At 41.4% G+C, this 18671-nt stretch overlaps 1 protein-coding gene across 4 annotated transcripts in view; it reads right to left on the bottom strand.

Annotated features, from left to right (window-relative positions):
- NRP1 (neuropilin 1) overlaps positions 1–18671 on the bottom strand; it is a 147237-nt gene that overhangs the window by 79283 nt on the left and 49283 nt on the right. For all 4 annotated transcript variants that reach the window (XM_073002950.2, XM_073002952.2, XM_073002954.2 and 1 more), the window contains exon 3: positions 10253–10434. In XM_073002950.2, coding sequence (XP_072859051.2) covers positions 10253–10434 — 182 coding nt within the window. The remainder of the gene's footprint in view (positions 1–10252; positions 10435–18671) is intronic.

Genomic DNA, 18671 nt, shown 5'->3' with positions numbered 1-18671 from the left:
GCTGCAGAAATCTCAACATCCCTGGGGAAATAATTATAGTCCCTTCAAGCTTAAATCTTAAGGCTGACAGCCTTTTATTGGTAAAATAGAACATTTTACAGAAGGAAGGGAGTGGATTCAGTAGATGGAGCAGTGGTTTCAGATTCCTGGAGCAGAGACTCTGTAACTCTGCCAGATGTGACCTATGCCTCTTTGACAAACTAGATGTGAAAGGTAATTCGTACTCATACCAAGGGTGACTGGCTTCTTCTGAGCAGTGTTGACACAGGTGCACCAGTAAAGAGTTGCTGTTAGTGAAGGCATGATAAACTGTGTGATTACCGGCAGTGTTGCTAGAAGCCTACGAATATCAGTGCTGACATACTAACCTTATGCAGAGCATCAGCTGTGCTGTACCCTCAATGTGTTCCACAAAATGTCTATGTGCAAGTACAACCAGCATTGCCCACATAACATTTCCTGTTTTCTTTACACCCTAAGATGCTTAAACTTGCAAAACATTTTTCACGTTTTCTCTCCTATTGCTTTAATATGTTGCTGATCTAGATGGCATTTGGAAATACTGGAAAAATCCATGTGTTTGACCCCTATGTAAACATGACATCTAGTGTGCATACATTAAAGCGGGTATGTTCAGGGCCTAGGTGAAGAGTAGAAATGGGATATTTGTATTTGTATCCTGAGGGATGTGAGTATGAATACTGCCTGGCAGCACAGGTGCCAGTGGAAACAAAACCCTCCCCCAGGACCCACTGGTCCACTTACTGCTCTCTGTGCCATGCACATAGCTGTTGTCACTTGTATAGCACCAATCACAGAAGTAGCCCAGCTGGTGTTTCCCGCCTCTCTGCCCAGCTGACCACTTAGCAGCCGAGTGGGGAGACTTGTCATCCTGCCTCCTCGCTAGAGTGGTTGGCTGTGTGGAGAGCCTGCAAAATGCCAGCTGGGCTACTTCTGCAACAGGCACTACATGATGGGTGACAGCCGCATGCACCACAGAGAGTGGAAAGTGGACTGGTGGGTTTCTGTTGGCACCTGTGGTGTCGATATTCATATCCCTCAGGATACCAATACGAATATCCTGTGTCTAGTGAAGAGAGCAGGTCAATGCATGAGGTAAAGCATCTGAAGAGGGCAATGCTGTTTGCTGAAAAACATTGAATGAGGGCATGATTTGGTAGGCATGAAGCTAATATCCATCACACAGCTACATAGAGTAAACTGTTGATCGGGAAACTGCTACACAATGCCATCACGAAATCATTTTAAAGCGGAACTACTTTTGTCTTGACTTAAATTCCACATGCTAAAACACAAGTTTTCAACAAAGTTTTTTTTCCATTCTCGCCACAGCATGCCTACCTGAGTCACAGCGAAAACTCTGTTTTTACATGCTCTTTTCAATAGAAACAAACATGAGATGGCTGGCCCCTGAGAATGGCACGATAAGAAGGCTGAGAAACAATGACTCACAAAAAGCTATAAAGCAAACTTCAGAAATGAGCCGGGGGTCTCAAGACCTCCCACATCTAAATCTCAGACCAGGCAGCTTGTTCTGATTTAAATTGACTTAGAAACGAACCTTTCTTGTGGCCACTTTTTGCCTTGCATCAAACTCAAAGAGGAAAGAGCCCAGGATATCTCCATTCCATGGATGGAATGGCTCGTCTCCTAGTTTACCTGACTTTCATGGATTCCTCCCTCCCTCCTTCCATGCATATGCGCATGCGTACGCACACAAAGAATAGTACACCATGGGAAATGGATTGTTTCTGAAACGACATAAACCTGCTGCCTCTTACTGATTTGGCTAGCATCCAAATACAGAGAATGTCCAGGCAGCAACTAAGAAGCATGGGTTCTCATCTGTTTCAGTTCCAAGAGCCTCACAGATCTATGAAATGGCAAATCCAGTCTCTAACAAAACAGTGTCTTTTGACTAAGTGAATGATCTACACTACTCTAGCTTCAATCAAGTTCTAATCTGGAGAGCTACATTGCAGTTGACAAGAATGTTTTCCATTTAAAGATAACAGAAAACAGAGGCAAGGGCCATAATCCCATCTTGTCCCTGAACAGGAGATTGGGAATGCAGAACCACTGTTTTGTAAGAGGTAGCAACTTTTGGCAGAAGGAGTGTGTTAATGTTGTCGTACTGTAGGAGTAACACAGTGAGCTAATAGCTAGAGTAACCAGATGAAAAAAGATAACAGGGTTCCTGCACCTTTAATAGTTGAATAGAAAAGAAATGCCAGCAGGTAGAGCTTTTAATTCTGAAATTTCCTGTTCCCCAGGTCTCTGAAAGATACAGGAACTTTACCTCCCCTTTTTAAAATCTCATCATCCTAGCTACAGTGAGATATAGGAGTGGACAGTAAGGATTATAGTGAGAATATATATTGATAGGTAGACACTAGAGATGGGGGGTATTCTTATACGAATATCCCCGCACAGGTGGTGTTAACGAGGGTCCAGCCCCATCGGGATGGACAGCCCACTCACCGTTTTGCCATGGACATGGATTGCACAATTCTACCAATTGATCCACAGAGCGCTATCCGCTCACCACTCTTCAACCTTGCAGCAAACCTGCCAGGAGTGGAGAGCGGATAGTGTGCTGCAGATCAGTTGGTACAACTGAGCAGTCCACATCCACAGCGAAACAGTGAGTGGGCCATCCGGCCCCATGGGGCTGGATCCTCGTTAATGCCACTTGTGCGGGGATATTTGTATATGAATACCCACATCTCTAGTAGATACAGTGGTGCCTCACTTAACGGGCGCTCCGTTTAGTGACAAAACTGCATAACGATTAACTGTTTGCGATCGCAAAAGCGATCACATTGTGATGTTTCCTATGGGGTTTTATCGCTTTGCGATGATTGGTTCCCTGTTTCGCTTACCGATCATCAGAAAGCGATGATTTTTAAACAGCTGATTGGCGGTTCCAAAATGGCTGCCGGGTAAAAAAAATGGCCGCCCGCTGTGTTTTCGTGCCGATTCCTCACTTAAGAGGCAGCGAAAATGGCTGCCGTATGGAGGATCTTCGCTTTAAGGTCAGTTTTTTGCCCATAGAAACGCATTAAGTAGGTTTTAATGTGTTTCTATGGGCTTTTAAAAATCGCATAGCAACGAAATCGCTTAGCAGCGATTTTTGCTGCATGGATTAACGTCGCTATGTGAGGCACCACTGTACTAGTATACTTAATGTTTTCCAGCTACTTTTGCTCATTTTTAGAGCAGTTTTGAACTGAATATTTGAAGTAGTAAACTAGAGATGGGTTTTTAAAGTCATACAACTACGAACAAAGACGGTAAGGAATGACATTCTGCAAGGGACTTGTCCCTTTATAGATGACATATTGGAAGGTGCTGTTTAATGTTCAAAATTCACTGTGCCAATCCTGGTTGCATGTTGCAAAGTTCTGCAACAGGATTCTGACCACTATGTCTGGGCTGAATGAAAACTGTTATATTGGTAGTGGTGGCAGAGCACAGAATCAACTAATGAGGAAACCACAAAGCCTAGCAGATAGCAGCACTGTATAGGACAATCAAGGCCACTCTTGGAGGCCTGATATGCAGGCAAGATAGACAAGATATAAAATCCCAAGGACACCACCATAAGCCTGAAGGCATGGAAGCAGGAGATATAAGCTAGTGCAGGCAGACCACAGGTTTTAAGGGTGTGGCCCAGTACAGCAATCTTTAGCACATCTATTTCATCTAACGAGTTGCTCAAACTAAGAAAAGAGGGGTTACTTACCATAACTCTAGTTCTTCGAGTGGTCATGTGTGAATTCACACTAATGGGTTTAGTCTGCACTTGCGCAGAGGTTTCCAGAATCTTCTAGAGCTCAAACATTGTTCACTAGGACTGCCCCGGCAGTACATGTGGTCCGCCCATCCTGGCAAGTGCCTCAGTTCCCACAAACTTTGCCGGTGTGTAAAAATTGTGCGACATGAGGGACAGAGGGAAGGATGGGTGGGAAGTGTGAATTCACAGATGACCACTTGAAGAAACAGAGTTACGGTAAGTAACCTCTCTTTCTTCTTCATGGTCTTTGTGAATACCCACTAATGGGTGATTAACAAGCTTACCTGCTCGGAGGAGGGACGTCATGGAAAAACAGCTGACAAGACTGCTCGTCCAAATGCTGAGTCCGACTTTGCCCGGAAGTCTAAACAATAATGGGCGGCAAAGGTGGATGGAGTGGACCACGTAGCAGCCCTGCAGATGTCAGGGATAGAAATGCCTCTAAGGAATGCCGTAGAGGCAGCCATTGCTCTTGTGGAATGAGCCTTAATTCCAACAGGAAGAGGCTTTTTGGCTAAGTGATACACAATCCATTTAGATATGGTCTGGGAAGAGATAAGGGATCCCCAATGTGGTGTAAATGCGGGGAAATAAACAGTCATTGAGACTTGTGGAAGGAAGCAGTTCTGGAATAAAAAGCTCTATGAATGTCCAAGAGGTGGAGAGAACGTTCTAGGTCAGTATTTGGTGATGGAAAAAAGGAAGGTAAGACGATAGTCTGTTTAAGATGGAATTCGGAGACAACTTTAGGGAGAAAAGAGATATCCCAGTAAAGGGTGACTTTATCGGGGTGAAATTGAAGAAATGGAGGATCTACTCAGAGACCAGCAATTTCTGAGGCTCTACGAGCAGAGGTAATGGCCACAAGGAAGACAGTTTTGAGAGCCAAGAGATGGTCGGAAGTCGTGGCAAGGGGTTCAAATGGAGGCAGTGTAAGCCAGTGAAGGACAGTGTGCAAGGACCACTGCGGAGGAGGAAGTGTCCTCGTAGGTTGGAGGTTGGACACCCCCTTAAGAAACTGGTTCATGGTAGGGTGCTGAAAAAGCATAGCGGAGTCCAAACTGTGTGGTTGATGGGCTATTATAGCTGATAGATAGACCTTGAGTGTAGATAAAGAGAGATGTCTATTGAATAAGTGAGTAAGAAATTGGAGTACAGTGTGAAACGTTGTAGGTGCAGTAGGGAGATGATATTGAGATGCAAACTTGATGAAGGCAGACCATTTGTAGGCATATAATCAGGCTTTCTCGCACTTCCCAAAATAGCAGCTACAGTGGGCGAATCCTCCATACTGTAAAGTGGAGCGTGTGAAGATTGGGGTGAAGGGTTAAGCCGTGATTTTGAGTGAGGAGATGTGAAATGTTGGGAAGTCTATGGAGATTGAGCGGAGCATGGTGAACCATGGTTGTCTTAGTCACCATGGGGCGATGAGGATTGCGTTAGATTGTTCTTGATGCAAATTGACAATTGTCTTGAGGAGGAGGGGAATGGGAGGGAAGAGATAGATTAGGTCTGGTGTCCATGGTATCATGAGGGCATCGCCAAGGGGGGGGTTGTTTAGTAAATTTCTTGCAAATAGAGCAAGAGGCTGGCTGATGGGATTTGCCAAGGCAAAAGAGACAAGCGTCATGGCTGTCAGTACAGGGGATTTTACTAGGGCACAAAATGCACCATTTCAATGGTGCAGAGGAGGCCATAAACCAGCAAAAAACAAGAAAAAGGGATAAAAAGGGGGACTAGGGAGGGAGGGGCGGTGGCAAGGGAGGTAGAACAGGAAAAATCTCACCGAATTCCTTTTTGAACACACTAGCGAATGGAGCTCCTTGAAGAGAAGAAACCTCAGTGGTGGCAAAAAGGAACCGAGGCACTTGCTGGGATGGGCAGATCACGTGTACTGTGGGGGCAGTCCTAGCGAACAATATTTAAGCTCCAGAAGATTCCGAAACCTCTGTGCAAGCGCAGACTAAACCCATTAGTGTGCATTCACAGAGACCACAAAGAAGAACCAAGCCTAAGACAGTAGTTCTATATGACTAGCCAGGCCTGCAGCGGCTGACTGGATTTTCTGGCCTGGCCTGGCCTGGCTGGTGAACTACAGTACTTCTGCATGGAGACTGCAGGGGGAAAAGCAGGCCCATAGGTTTCACAGCATGAGAGATGTTCTGCTGATACAGAGGGGAAGGCATTTAGTGGTTCTGCTTCCAGAATTTCCTGTTCAAACCAGTTGGTGTCTTGAAGGAAGTGGCAACTGGTTTTGCCAGTTGTGTGAGTCTCACTGTTTATTTAGTGAGAATCGCAATGCACATTCAGTTGCTGTGCCTTGGGAATGGCTTCACCTTACTCTAAAGTCAAGCTATACATGAACAATAATTGGGTGCTGTCAAGTCAATTCTGATTTATGGCAACCCCTTTCAGTGTTTTCTAGAATACTCAGAAGTGGTTTACCATTCCCTTCTTCTGGTGGCTCTGCAGCCAGATACCCAAATCACTGAGCTATCCAGCCAGTGTTTTACACATATCGATTTTACAGAAGTACCACCTGTATTCTGCAAATTAGTCTCCTTTGTTCTGTGATGGGACATTGGGCAAACATAGGCTTCATTTGCAAATATGATTGCTGAGATATGAAGGTCTGCTGAATCCCAGAAACATGATTTCAGATTCGAATGATATGATACCTGTAATGTATAAGTGGAATACTCAGTGAGTTAGGTTTCTGGATGTGGAGCCGGAGGTTGGGAATTCAATTCCCCACTGTGCATCTCAGAACAGTCAGCTTGTGTGGCCTTGGGCAAGCTGCACAGTCCCAGCGTGCGTCAGAAGAAGGGCATGATAAACCACTTCTACCTAAAAAAACCCTGGAAAGGGTTGCTGTAAGTCAAAATTGACTGGATGGCACATCATTATTATTAATGTGTAAGTTTGACCTCTAGCGAAAGATGGAGGAGGCAGCAAGGCAGTACAGAAGAGCAAGGTAGGAATGACAGCTGGACTTTACAGAGAGAGTGCTCCTCTGCTGTACTTGTTTCTTGTGCTGCCTAAAATACTCCGTATCTGGTTTTCATCATCATCCCGTATCTATTTACCTAGGTGTAAACTTCACTTAACAGAATTACCTCTGAGCAAGCATCATACGATTCTTCAACGTTGTAACCCAAGCAAAATTGTTCTAATAAAGTGTTTTAGATGTACAGTATGTTTCCCCCCCTACGGTGTCTTTCATGAGCCCAACTTGTAACACTCAAACTCTCATTTTCAAGATTATATTTGTTTGTTTTATAGTCTAAAGTGCTTCCTTCTGCATTCAAAAGATGTACTAATTTCACATTAATTAAAATGTAATAAACTGTTTGGAAATAAGGAAATGTGAACTGCATGAATTCACAGCTACTGTAACACTTGGACCACACATGGATATGTAATCTTTTCCAACCCAGAACATGGCAATATCAATTCTGTTTTGATATACTGTGGCATAAACCTGAGTTAAAATTACTTTGGGAGCTATAACTTCGAATATTCTGACTTTTGTGTGTGCAAATTCTCATTCATAATGTTGCCTTAATGTAACTAATGCCTTTCAGAAAGAGATTTAAGAGATCAAGTGAGGAAGTAAATGCAAGGAATTGCCAAGGCCAGTAAAATATGCAAGGAAAAAGGGGGCCCCATTGAAAAAGCTTGCTTTTTGCAAGCAGCTCCTCCCGAAGTTCTTTCAGGACTTTTTCTCATACTTTGCATAGTAGCCTTTAAAAGCACATTGCTTAATTGGCAAGGCACTGAAATTGCAGCCCCTATGAATGTTAGATGCTTTTGTTGTGGAGGGTGAGCCTTTGTTCCTATAAAAGTTAACACCCTGAGGCTTTACTTTATTCATTAATTATCTAGTTTTGGTTAGAGGACCTTCCTGGCTTCTGAATATGTGATTCACTGGTCTGCATCCAGCGACAGTTAAGACTGGTGCCAAAAAGTGACCTCACTGCTGCTTAGGGGCCAGTTGCTTAACAAAAGATTTGACCACAGGGTAGGACCATTTGCCAGTCCTTCTAAGAGCAGCACGCCTTCCCGCCCCCTTCAAGACTGTGTTCTATTTCTAGAAATGCCTGCATTCATATTTCTTCAGTGCGAGACAAGTGCCAATGCTTGGAGCCTATCGTATCTACTGCTCTTTTTCTATCACTTCAGCAGAGATTCTTAAAATTACTTTGATGATCCTTCTTGTTTATGTTTGATTGTTTATTTGTTTGTTTAAAAAAGCTAAATGGAATCTGAGCCTGCAAAACACAATCAAATGACGCTAACAACAATGATAAAATCAAAATTTCACAACGAGGGCCAGATAGCACCATATCTACAACTACACCTCAGAAGTTTTTAACAATAACAATATGCCATCAAGTCAATTTCAATGTAATGAAACGTTTTCCACTGTTTTCTAGTTGCTGAGTACTCAGAAGTGGTTTATCATTCTCTTTTTCTGGGGATCCTCTGGGACTGTGTATCTTGGCCAAGGCACAGAGGCTGGCTATTCTCCCAGGAGCAGGGAAACTCTTGATCTCTGGCTCTCTAGCCTGATACCCAACTTATAGGGCTAAGGAACTATGCATGTCTTCAGAGCGCACTGCAATCATGCGACATCAACTGGAACAGCATTCCAATCCCCAGTATTTTCTGTGGGAATCCAGAGCAATGTGTCCTATGGTTAGATCAAACTTCTTCTCCCAACTACAGTAGATTATCTGAATCTTTCAGGCCTATATCAGTGATGATTTAAGGAACCCATTAATACAGGGAGGGCGATGCAAAGCCCTGGGATGACATGTGTCCCTCTTATTGCTTTTCTAATACTTGGCCCCTCAAACTCCTCAGCAAAAAATTGTGCACTGCTACTCCTGGAATTGTAATTCATCTTTTAAAATGATGTGATCCAGTGTTTAATCAGGTTCTAGCAATCCCTTACCTCTCATACAATTTAACACCAAACAACATGCATTTTTAGAAACTAGAGTTGGACTTCTCATTGCTTCCAGTTTTATTTTTCCAGTATTTTTTAAAAAAGATTTTTGACCCTCCATGTATTTCATGGAGAACCCCAACAGCAGGAAAGTGGCCTCTCAGTCAGACAAAGTTGCCTATTTCTGCATTCTTTAGTGTAGTTCTAGATCAGTTTAACAATTTGACCAGACTGTACAGGTTTGTGAACTGCTGGATAGCTCAGTGGTTTGAGCACCTAGCTCAATTCCCAACTGTGCCTCCTTGACAGGGGCTGGATTCAGTGATTCATAGAGTCCCATCTCGTTCTGGAGTTCTAAGGTTATTCTTATGAACATCAATTAAAATTCTTATGTACCTAAATTGACAAAGCATTCAGCACACAGAGAATACTAGGAAGAAAGTAGACAATACAAAAGATTTCTTCAGATAGTGGGCCGTCAAACTGGAACTGACTTACAGTGACATACATACTTTAAACTGAAAACAAAAACTTGAGAAATTGTAACCATACTTGCTGTCTTGCTAAAGTAAAGGAAATGGCCAACTTTTTAAAAATATGATCAAAATGTTCATAATTTTGCATTCCTTTATTGTCGTTTGTGCCTGGAGTTATTATAGTTGGTGATTGTCAGAAATATGCCACCAAATTAAACAAATATACGCAGAACAAGTGTATCAGTTGTTAACATTTGGCTGTGAATAACAAATACTAGATGCAGAGAATATAATCTCTAATCCAAAATCTAAACAATATATTTCCAACATTTGTCCTCTAGATGTTTTTGGTCAGAATCCCATAGTTAGAAGAGGGATTATGGGAGATGTATTCTAAAACATCTGGATGATACCTGCTTGGTGGAGACTCCAATAAAGAACACCCATCATCATCATGCTTCTCTGTCCAGATGAAATTTTACTTTACACCCCCCCGATACTTTCTTACAGTTGGTTCTGAATTATAGTATAGAATGACTATATGAAAGCAGGATTAATAAATTAGAAAATCAAACTTGAAGATTTTATATTTTGAGCTACAGTTTCCCAAATCTTACACAGCAGGTTTGTCAAGTTTTGACTCTAGCAACAAATCTGCCGTATAACTTGTTCTAATTTGTCCCTCCTCAAACAGATATCTTTGAATTGACCAAACATAGTTGTTTAATTTTAACAACAACAACAACGTGCCTTCAAGCCAATTCTTACTTATGCTGATTGCTTTCAAGGTTTTCTAGGTACCAGTACACTCTCAGAAATGGTTTACCATTCTCTTCCTCTGGGGGCACCCTGGGGCTGTGCAACGTTCCAAGTGCAGGATCAAACTCCCAACCACTGGCTCTGCAGCCAGAGACTTGACTCACTGAGCTATCCAACCAGTTCAGTTGCTGATACACTATATTTAAAAATAATTAGTGTGGCAGGGGCATTACAGGAAATTTTGCTCACCTCTTTTGAAAATTTCATAGCGAATGGAGAATCCTGCTCCGTGAGTTTCATAATCAGAGACAAACTTGATTAAGAGGTATGGTCCTGTTGATATCACAGGAGGGGGAGCAATCTTGCCACAGAACTTTCCCCATACTCGCCCATTGGCGTTGTCTCCATCGATCACTTCAACATAATCGTACCTGGTAGAAAAATCGAAGAAATAAATAATTTAGGAACCATGGCCATACAACATACATAATGAAGAAAAATGCTAGCCTATTTGGAAGCTGCATTATGTTGAGAACTGCAAGCAGAATGAAATAATTAAAATGGACTACATCATGTCTGTAGACATCATCTGGCAATACAGAACTATTAGGAAGAATGGCACCCATTATGCTTACAGACAATGTCAGCTAAAGTAACCAATTAACAAGAAAAAGGAAATCTCACGAGCACAATTCTGTATTATTAAATTGCATTCCTTTGTCTATAGCAGCATTGTTATCAATACATAATACACAGAGTTCTTTTCATATGGAGAAGTTCTTGTCTGAATTCTAAAATATCTTTCTGGCTTTAATTTCTCTTCAATACTTTAATTTCTGTATGCAACTCTCCAAACATGGGTCCAGAGAAGAGAAAATGAAGCCCTCAATATTGTATGCTCTTATTATTCTACTGCAGATCATCCTTGATCATTAAATACCTAAGCACAATTTAAAAAAAATATCACATGACTTTGAGTATCTAGATAAGGGTAAGTGCACTACAAAAAAGCATCTGATATTAATTTTTTGTATTAGAAAAAAATGTAACAATAAAATGTGACAGCCTTATAAACTCAAAGAGCAGCGTTATCAGTAATAGTTTGGCAGAACGGTGTAGCTTTCAACCTCAGCCCAGCTTCAACTTAAAAAGACCTTGAAGTTCTTATCTAATCCAGTCCTGGTTTGGAATTATTTTATCAGTGTTTCTACTTTCAAGTGAGTTAGAACCATAGCAGGCTGCCATTAACAACCCATTTATTACAAGAAAAGCTTCACGGTGAAAGTATTCATGTCATAGTAGTATGAGGGGATGGCACAGTTTGTACATCATTCTAAATTATGCCAGTAGTCACTACAGATAAGATCTCTACTTCTTTCCCTATATATACTACTAAAATCAGCAGAACTCATAACAATTTGGTTCAGGATATAAAATTTATCTTTTCTAGCAGGCAGAAAGGTCAGTTGTGCTAGGCCAACCACTCTGCCAAAAGCACAGAAGAGGAAGAGATTATTTCTAGTCATCAATAGTGACAGATTAACAGTTTCATCTCAGTAACTCCAGTTTTTCACATACAGCATCAGGTAGTGCTATATGTATGAGAGTGCACAAACACCATTATTATAATTCAATTTTATTTAGAAGAAAATAAAACACAAAAAACTTAAATGCACTCTATATTTGGAATATATGCCAATATCAGCACATGGACCAAAAAAAAAGGTAAATGAAACAATATACAAAGAAACAGTACTTGTACTGTGGAACAGTTCAAAGAACATTTTAGCAGAATAGGGCTGTACGTTGCTACCCTTTTTCATTCTTTTCAGAAAAGAAATAGATAAACTTGAGAACCGTCCGCCTTCCTGAATTTGGAACTGACCAGCTGAGAAATTTGGTGGAGAATCTAGATACTGTTCCCCTCTGTTTCTAATGGATGTCATCTACCACTGATGTACATAAAGCTAAAGCCACTTTTTAGTCCCAACTGAAGTAGACCTGTTGCTGATTTCACAAGTCCCATTAATTCAGTAGGTCTGCTTCAGTTAACAATAACAACAGGACTTAGTCTTATCTTCCCTCAGCCTAGTATTAGTTGACATTTTCACCAATGTTTGAATATGAACAAAGTGTGACTGCTTGGAAGTATGCCCATAAACTTTTAGATACTGTATTTAAAACACACATAATGCAATTAGAGGCACAATGTGATTGTGAATTGCAAGACAAAACACAGAAAGTATGGACATTCCTACATAGGCATTAAGGCGATTTCACTGGCCATAAAGGATATGACTGGCTTCCAAAGAAAAGGTTGTGAGGTCATAAGGAGGCATTTTATTTGTACATTTTTTGGGGGGTGGGTGGAGGGCTGCTTTCTAATATTTGGGAATGGAACAGTCAACTCGTTAATTCTTTATGTCCTAGTATGCTGCCTTCTAAAATTAATTCCATGACTTTTTATCATCACAATCTCATTTTCTTTTTGTTATTCTATTATAGCCGACATTAATACGTTGTATTAATTTGTTCTGGCCATTTCCTTCTATTGCTATGCAGCTTGTAGAGCCCCAAATTGTATCAATATATGGGGAATGCTTTTTTAAAATGGCAGTAATATAAACGATATCTGACAATTTTGAAGTGAGTAAGGGGGAAAAAAGTCTTTACGATGACCAGTGCCACATTTAACAATGCACTTCCAAACTGTCTGGGGCCCATTACTTATGTTTACATGAAATCTCAGGAGACAACTGCAAAGATGATATCACTAGATAAAGTGGACAGCTAAAGGCTCTCTAAATTAAAAATGACATTACCTCACCGGTTAAAATTGTATGTCAGCTTTGGTATATATCAAATTGAAAATAAAGCCGACACTGATGGTACTGTAAGCATTAACATATGTGAAATATTGTTCTAACAGCATTTCCTCTTATATATCTGATGTTTTAGTAGCCATTGATCAGTGTATTAGTGCTGTAGCCCCACTTCAAAGACAAGGAAACAAAAAGAGGAAACGTTCACTTTGAGACAGTTTTGCATGTGGCGAAGCTGGCCTGACCAGAAATTAGGAAAATAGATTGTTGCTATTCTATCTTAAATATATATATATTCTGAATTAAGATTTTTCTGCTCATTCCATGTCTCAGGACACAACAGAAACGTTAATTGCATTTTGCAGATAAGAGAGACAGAACAGAGGCAACTATTGTGGGTTTTGACACCTTCTCAGATTACTTATGCATGCTTGTTTACATATACATCATTTCTCTAAATCTTGAAATATTTATTGAAAAGTAAACTGAAAGCAACAAGGGACAAAGCTACCAGCTGCTTTCTAAATTTAGCTGATCAGCTGCCTGATATACAACCCAGCTGAAGCTAAAATACAAGGATTTAAGCTGGTGTTGAGCCAAAATCTGATATTGATATTTTGAGAATAGGGCTTGTGTATATCAATACAGAAATCTGGCACATGTTGACGTGGTAATGAGAGCGACCTGCCATATCTCCAATTCACATTCATTATATTCTCGCTTAACCACTTCTTGTTAGCTTGGAGTGTCAGATCTGCCCAAGCTTAGGATGTGTTTGAAGCAACTACCTATGAAGCTATCCAACATGTGAGACACATTCTGTATAGATTTGACAGCAGTAGGTTGTGGGGAGAACAATTCTAGCTCAGTAGCAAAGGACATCATTTGCATGCAGAAGGTCAAAGGCCAAATTCCCAGCATCCTCAGTTAAAGAGATTCACAGGTAGCAGGTAATGTGAAAGGCTCTGCCTGTCACCCAAGGGAAGAAGTGCCAGTGAGAACAGTTAACAACGAGAAAGAAGGACTGCTGGAATCAACTGGGGAATCAGTAAGTTTAAAAAAGGTAAGGGGTAAGGAGATGAGATTGTAAGGGAAGAGGAGGGGGAAAGCATGAGAAGTTTGAAGGGGTGTGTGGGAAATGTTTTTCAAAAATTCACTTAGCTCTTTCCTTCTCTCAAAAGAAAAAAAAAGAGGGGGGATGGAGAAGAGGAATAAAATAACTGGCTTTATTATAGTTACCTAACTTCAACTTGTGAGCCAATGAGGTGCAGTGGAAAATTGGGTTCAAATCCCCACTGGGCCACAGAAACTCACCGAGAGATGGATGGCACTGGTAAAGCTAGTTAAACATCTGAAATATCTTGAAATGCTATTTGTTAGAGTCACCATAAGTTGGATGTGACTTGATAGCACATAACAACTTAAATGGTGATTTGACATCAACTTTCTTGTTAAAAATGTGTCCCTTCCAACTTAAATGTAACTGATGTAGATTTTTGGGCTCACTGACAGTTGACTAAAGTATTAATCCTTTTCTACTAATTTCCCCGCCTCTGGAGCAATAATAAAAAATACTGCTTCTCATGCCATTTGTGTTTCTCATAAACTACAAAGCATACAGACGAAATTGTCAAGACCAATATTTGAACCTCTGGTGGCTGTTGGAAAGCAGCAAATGAAGTTGGCAGCAGCACCACTGAAACAAGAATAATTCTAAGTATCCACAAAAGAACATGAAGGGTTTCCAAGTATTGATTTGCAGCAGAAATGAGCAATTTAGTACATTATGTTGCATCATTTATTGGAAGCCCTTTTGAATTGCCTGTGAGAAATGTGAATCAAGATATCCCCAAGATAAATACTGTATATACTGGGTAAATCCAAAGAATTACAGCTCAGTTTTAAGTGACATTAAGAACTAAAGCATCAAGATTAGGATTGGAAAGACATAGATCAAGGCTAAACAGTATTCTTGCTGAACAGCTGTTATCTAACAAAAGGTATTCTCTTGTAAATATTATTGACATAAGCCCTCCTGTCTAGGACTCTGGTGAGTGTGCAGAAGGCTGCAGTAGTTAGGGCCCTTTAGTCCTTTGTCCCTGCACACTGTTCTGGATTGGGAACACTGATCTGGGTGGGAGACCTGCAACATGTCTTGGAACAAGAGTACTGACTGTAATGAATGGATCAATTTCTGCCATTCCTTACATTCCCAGCTATCAAACTGATAGTCTGTATTCACAACCACACCTGCACAAAAATGATAATGTTATTTTGGACTCAGGGTTCTGCAAGGTTCTGCAATTTGCAGGAGTGTCAGAGATTCAGGAGAGAATGAAGATCAGTCTAGAAATCACACTAAAGAAGGTCACTTGAGGTGTAATGTCATTGTATCCACTTGCCAGGATTGTCTATAATGGCATTTTGCTGTTGTTTAGTCGTGAAGTCATGTCCGACTCTTCGTAATTCCATGGACCAGAGCACACCACGCCCTCCTGTCTTCCACTGTCTCCCGGAGTTGGGTCAAATTCATGTTGGAAGCTTTGATGACACTGTCCAACCATCTCGTCCTCTGTCATCCCCTTCTCCTCTTGCCTTCACACTTTCCCAACATCAGGGTCTTTTCCAGGGAGTCTTCTCATGAGATGGAGCCTCAGCTTCAGGATCTGTCCTCCCAGTGAGCACTCAGGGTTGATTTCCTTCAGAATGGATAGTTTTGTTCTCTTTGCAGTCCAGGGGACTCTCAAGATCCTCCTCCAGCACCACAGTTCAAAAGCATCAGTTCTTCGGTGGTCAGCCTTCTTTATAATCCAGCTCTCACTTCCATACATCGCTACTGGAAAAACTATAGCATTGACTATGTGGACCTTTGTCGGCAAGGAGATGTCTGCTTTTTAAGATGCTGTCTAGGTTTGTCATCACTTTCATCCCAAGAAGCAGGCGTCTTTTGATTTTGTGGCTGCCGTCATCATCTGCAGTGATCATGGAGCTCAAGAAAGTAAAATCTGTCACTGCCTCCGTATCCTCCCCTTCTATTTGCCAGGAGGTGATGGGACCAGTGGCCATGATCTTAGGGTTTTTTTATGTTGAGCTTCAGACCATTTTTTGTGCTCTCCTCTTTCACCCTCATTAAGAGGTTCTTTAATTCCTCCTCACTTTCTGCCATCAGAGTGGTATCATTTGCATATCTGAGGTTGTTGATATTTCTTCCGGCAATCTTAATTCCGGTTTGGGATTCCTCCAGCCCAGCCCTTCGCATGATGTATTCTGCATATAAGTTAAATAAGCAGGGATACAATATACACCCTTGTCATACTCCTTCCCCAATTTTGAACCAATCAGTTGTTCCATATCCAGTTCTAACTGTTGCTTCCTGTCCCACATATAGATTTCTCAAGAGATAGATAAGGTGGTTGGGCACTCCCATTTCTTTAAGAACTTGCCATAGTTTGTTGTGGTCCACACAATCAAAGGCACAAGAGGCAACTCTACACATGGACATCACCAGACTCTACACGGGCTATACCAAAATAAGACTGATTATATTCTCTGCAGCCAAAGATGGATCTCTATACAGTCAGCAAAAACAAGACCTGGAGCTGATTGTGGCTCTGATCATCAGCTTCTTATAGCAAAACTCAAGCTTAAACTGAAGAAAGTAGGAAAAACCACTGGGCTAGTCAGGTATAAACTAAACCAAATCCCTTATGAATACACAGTGGAAGTGAAGAACAGATTTAAGGAACTAGATTTGGTGGACAGAGTGTCTGAAGAACTTTGGATAGAGGCTCGTAACATTGTACAGGAGGCAGCAACAAAAACCATCCCAAAGAAGAGGAAATGCAAGAACACAAAGTGGCTGTCCAACAAGGCCTTACTAATAGCAGAGAAGAGAAGGGAAACAAAATGCAAAGGAGATAGGGAAAGTTACAGAAAATGGAATGCAGACCTCAAAATAATAGCAAGGAGAGACAAGAGGGCCTTCTTAAATGAACAATGCAAAGAAATAGAGGAAAATAAAAGAAAGGGAAAAACCAGAGATCTGTTCAAGAAAATTGGAGATATTAAAGGAACCTTTTGTGCAAAGATGGCCATGATAAAGGGAAAAAATGGTAGGTACCTCACAGAAGCAGAAGACATCAAGAAGAGGTGGGAAGAATACACAGAGGAATTATACCAGAAAGATCTGTATGCCCCAGACAACCCAGATAGTGTGGTTGCTGACCTTGAGCCAGACATCCTGGAGAGTGAAGTCAAGTGGGCCTTAGAAAGCACAGCTAACAAGGCCAGTGGAAGTGATGGCATTCCAGTTGAACTATTTAAAATCTCAAAAGATGATGCTTTTAAGGTGCTACACTCAATATTCCAGCAAGTTTGGAAAACTAAACTGTGGCCAGATGATTGGAAAAAATCAGTGTACATCCCAATCCCAAAGAAGGGTAGTGCCAAAGAATGCTCCAACTACCGTACAATTGCACTCATTTCACATGCTAGCAACGTTATGCTCAAAATCTTCCAAGGTAGGCTTCAGCAGTATGTGGACCGAGAACTCCCAGAAGTAGAAGATGGATTTCAAAGGGGCAGAGGAAATGGCATAGTGCACCTGAAAATGACCGTGTTTAGCATGATCTAGATCAACCATTCTCATCAGAGTGCCTGTTTGCCCCATGGGGCCCCCTGGCACATTTGAAGGAGGCCACCAGCTGAAAAATATGAGAAATTTCTGAAAGATATTTGTTTGTGTTGTATCCTTGTTTGACAGGGGGACTTGGAATCTCAGAAGAATTCCCTAAAGAGCCATGGCAAAAAAAAAAAAAGTTTGAGAATGGCTGATCTAGAGTGACACAGGACAGAAAAAATAAGTTGCATGTTCAAACTAGTTTTTGTTGTATAGATTTCCCCCCCCCCGATAATTTATTTTTTTATGCAAAGCAGCCACGGAAGCTAGAATGGAAAGTTAACATAGAGAGAGTAGTGAAACAACATCTTAGCTGTTTCTTTTTCTTTGTTTTTTTAAAATACAACTGATATTAATTCATGCCCTTCTATGCTTTCGGTCCTGCACAAAAAAAGAAACAAGTGCCCATTTCTCCACCAAGATGAGAAGCAGTTGTAAGCAGAAGAGAGGGTGTTGTTGGAAAAAGAGAAGACAGAATTAAGATGTCCTTGCTCTTTTATTGGTCTCTTATCAGAGATCGTACATGCCAGTAGGATAACCCAAGGAGACAGGTACAGTGGTGCCTCGCATAGCGAACGCTTTGCTATGCGATGAATCTGCACAACGATGGGTCCCGGGCCATCGCTGGAGCGTTTGCTCAGCGATGGCCCCTATGGGCTTTTTTCGCTATGCGATGATCGCGCGGACGCGATCAAAGCATAGCGAACAGCTGATTGGCGGTTCCAAAATGGCCGCCGCTAAAACAAAATGGCGACCGCTGTTTTGCCTCGCTAACGAGGCATCCAAAATGGCTGCCGCAATGGAGAAAACTCACAGAACGGTGAGTTTTAAGTCCATAGGAACGCATTAAATCAGTTTTAATACGTTCCTATGGACTTTTTTGTTTCACTTAACGATGGATTCGCTGAACGAGGGTTAATCCGGAACGGATTAACCTCGCTAAGCGAGGCACCACTGTATCTCACTGTGCCTGCCTCCTGGGAAAGAGCTAATCAGTGTAACCTTGGGTAAGTTGCCCATTGTAGCCCAGGGCACCAGCAGAAGAAAGAAATAGCCATACCACTTCCATGTTCCCCATAAGTAGGAAAACCTGGAAGGGGTTGCGATAAGTCATAATCTACTTGATGACATATTACTACTGCTACTATTATTACTATTATTAGTAGCA

The sequence above is a fragment of the Pogona vitticeps genome, chromosome 6 (assembly GCF_051106095.1).
Source record: "Pogona vitticeps strain Pit_001003342236 chromosome 6, PviZW2.1, whole genome shotgun sequence".
Lineage (NCBI taxonomy): Eukaryota > Metazoa > Chordata > Lepidosauria > Squamata > Agamidae > Pogona > Pogona vitticeps.
Note: the sequence above shows the minus strand (reverse complement) of the source record. Positions and strands in the feature narration are given on the sequence as shown.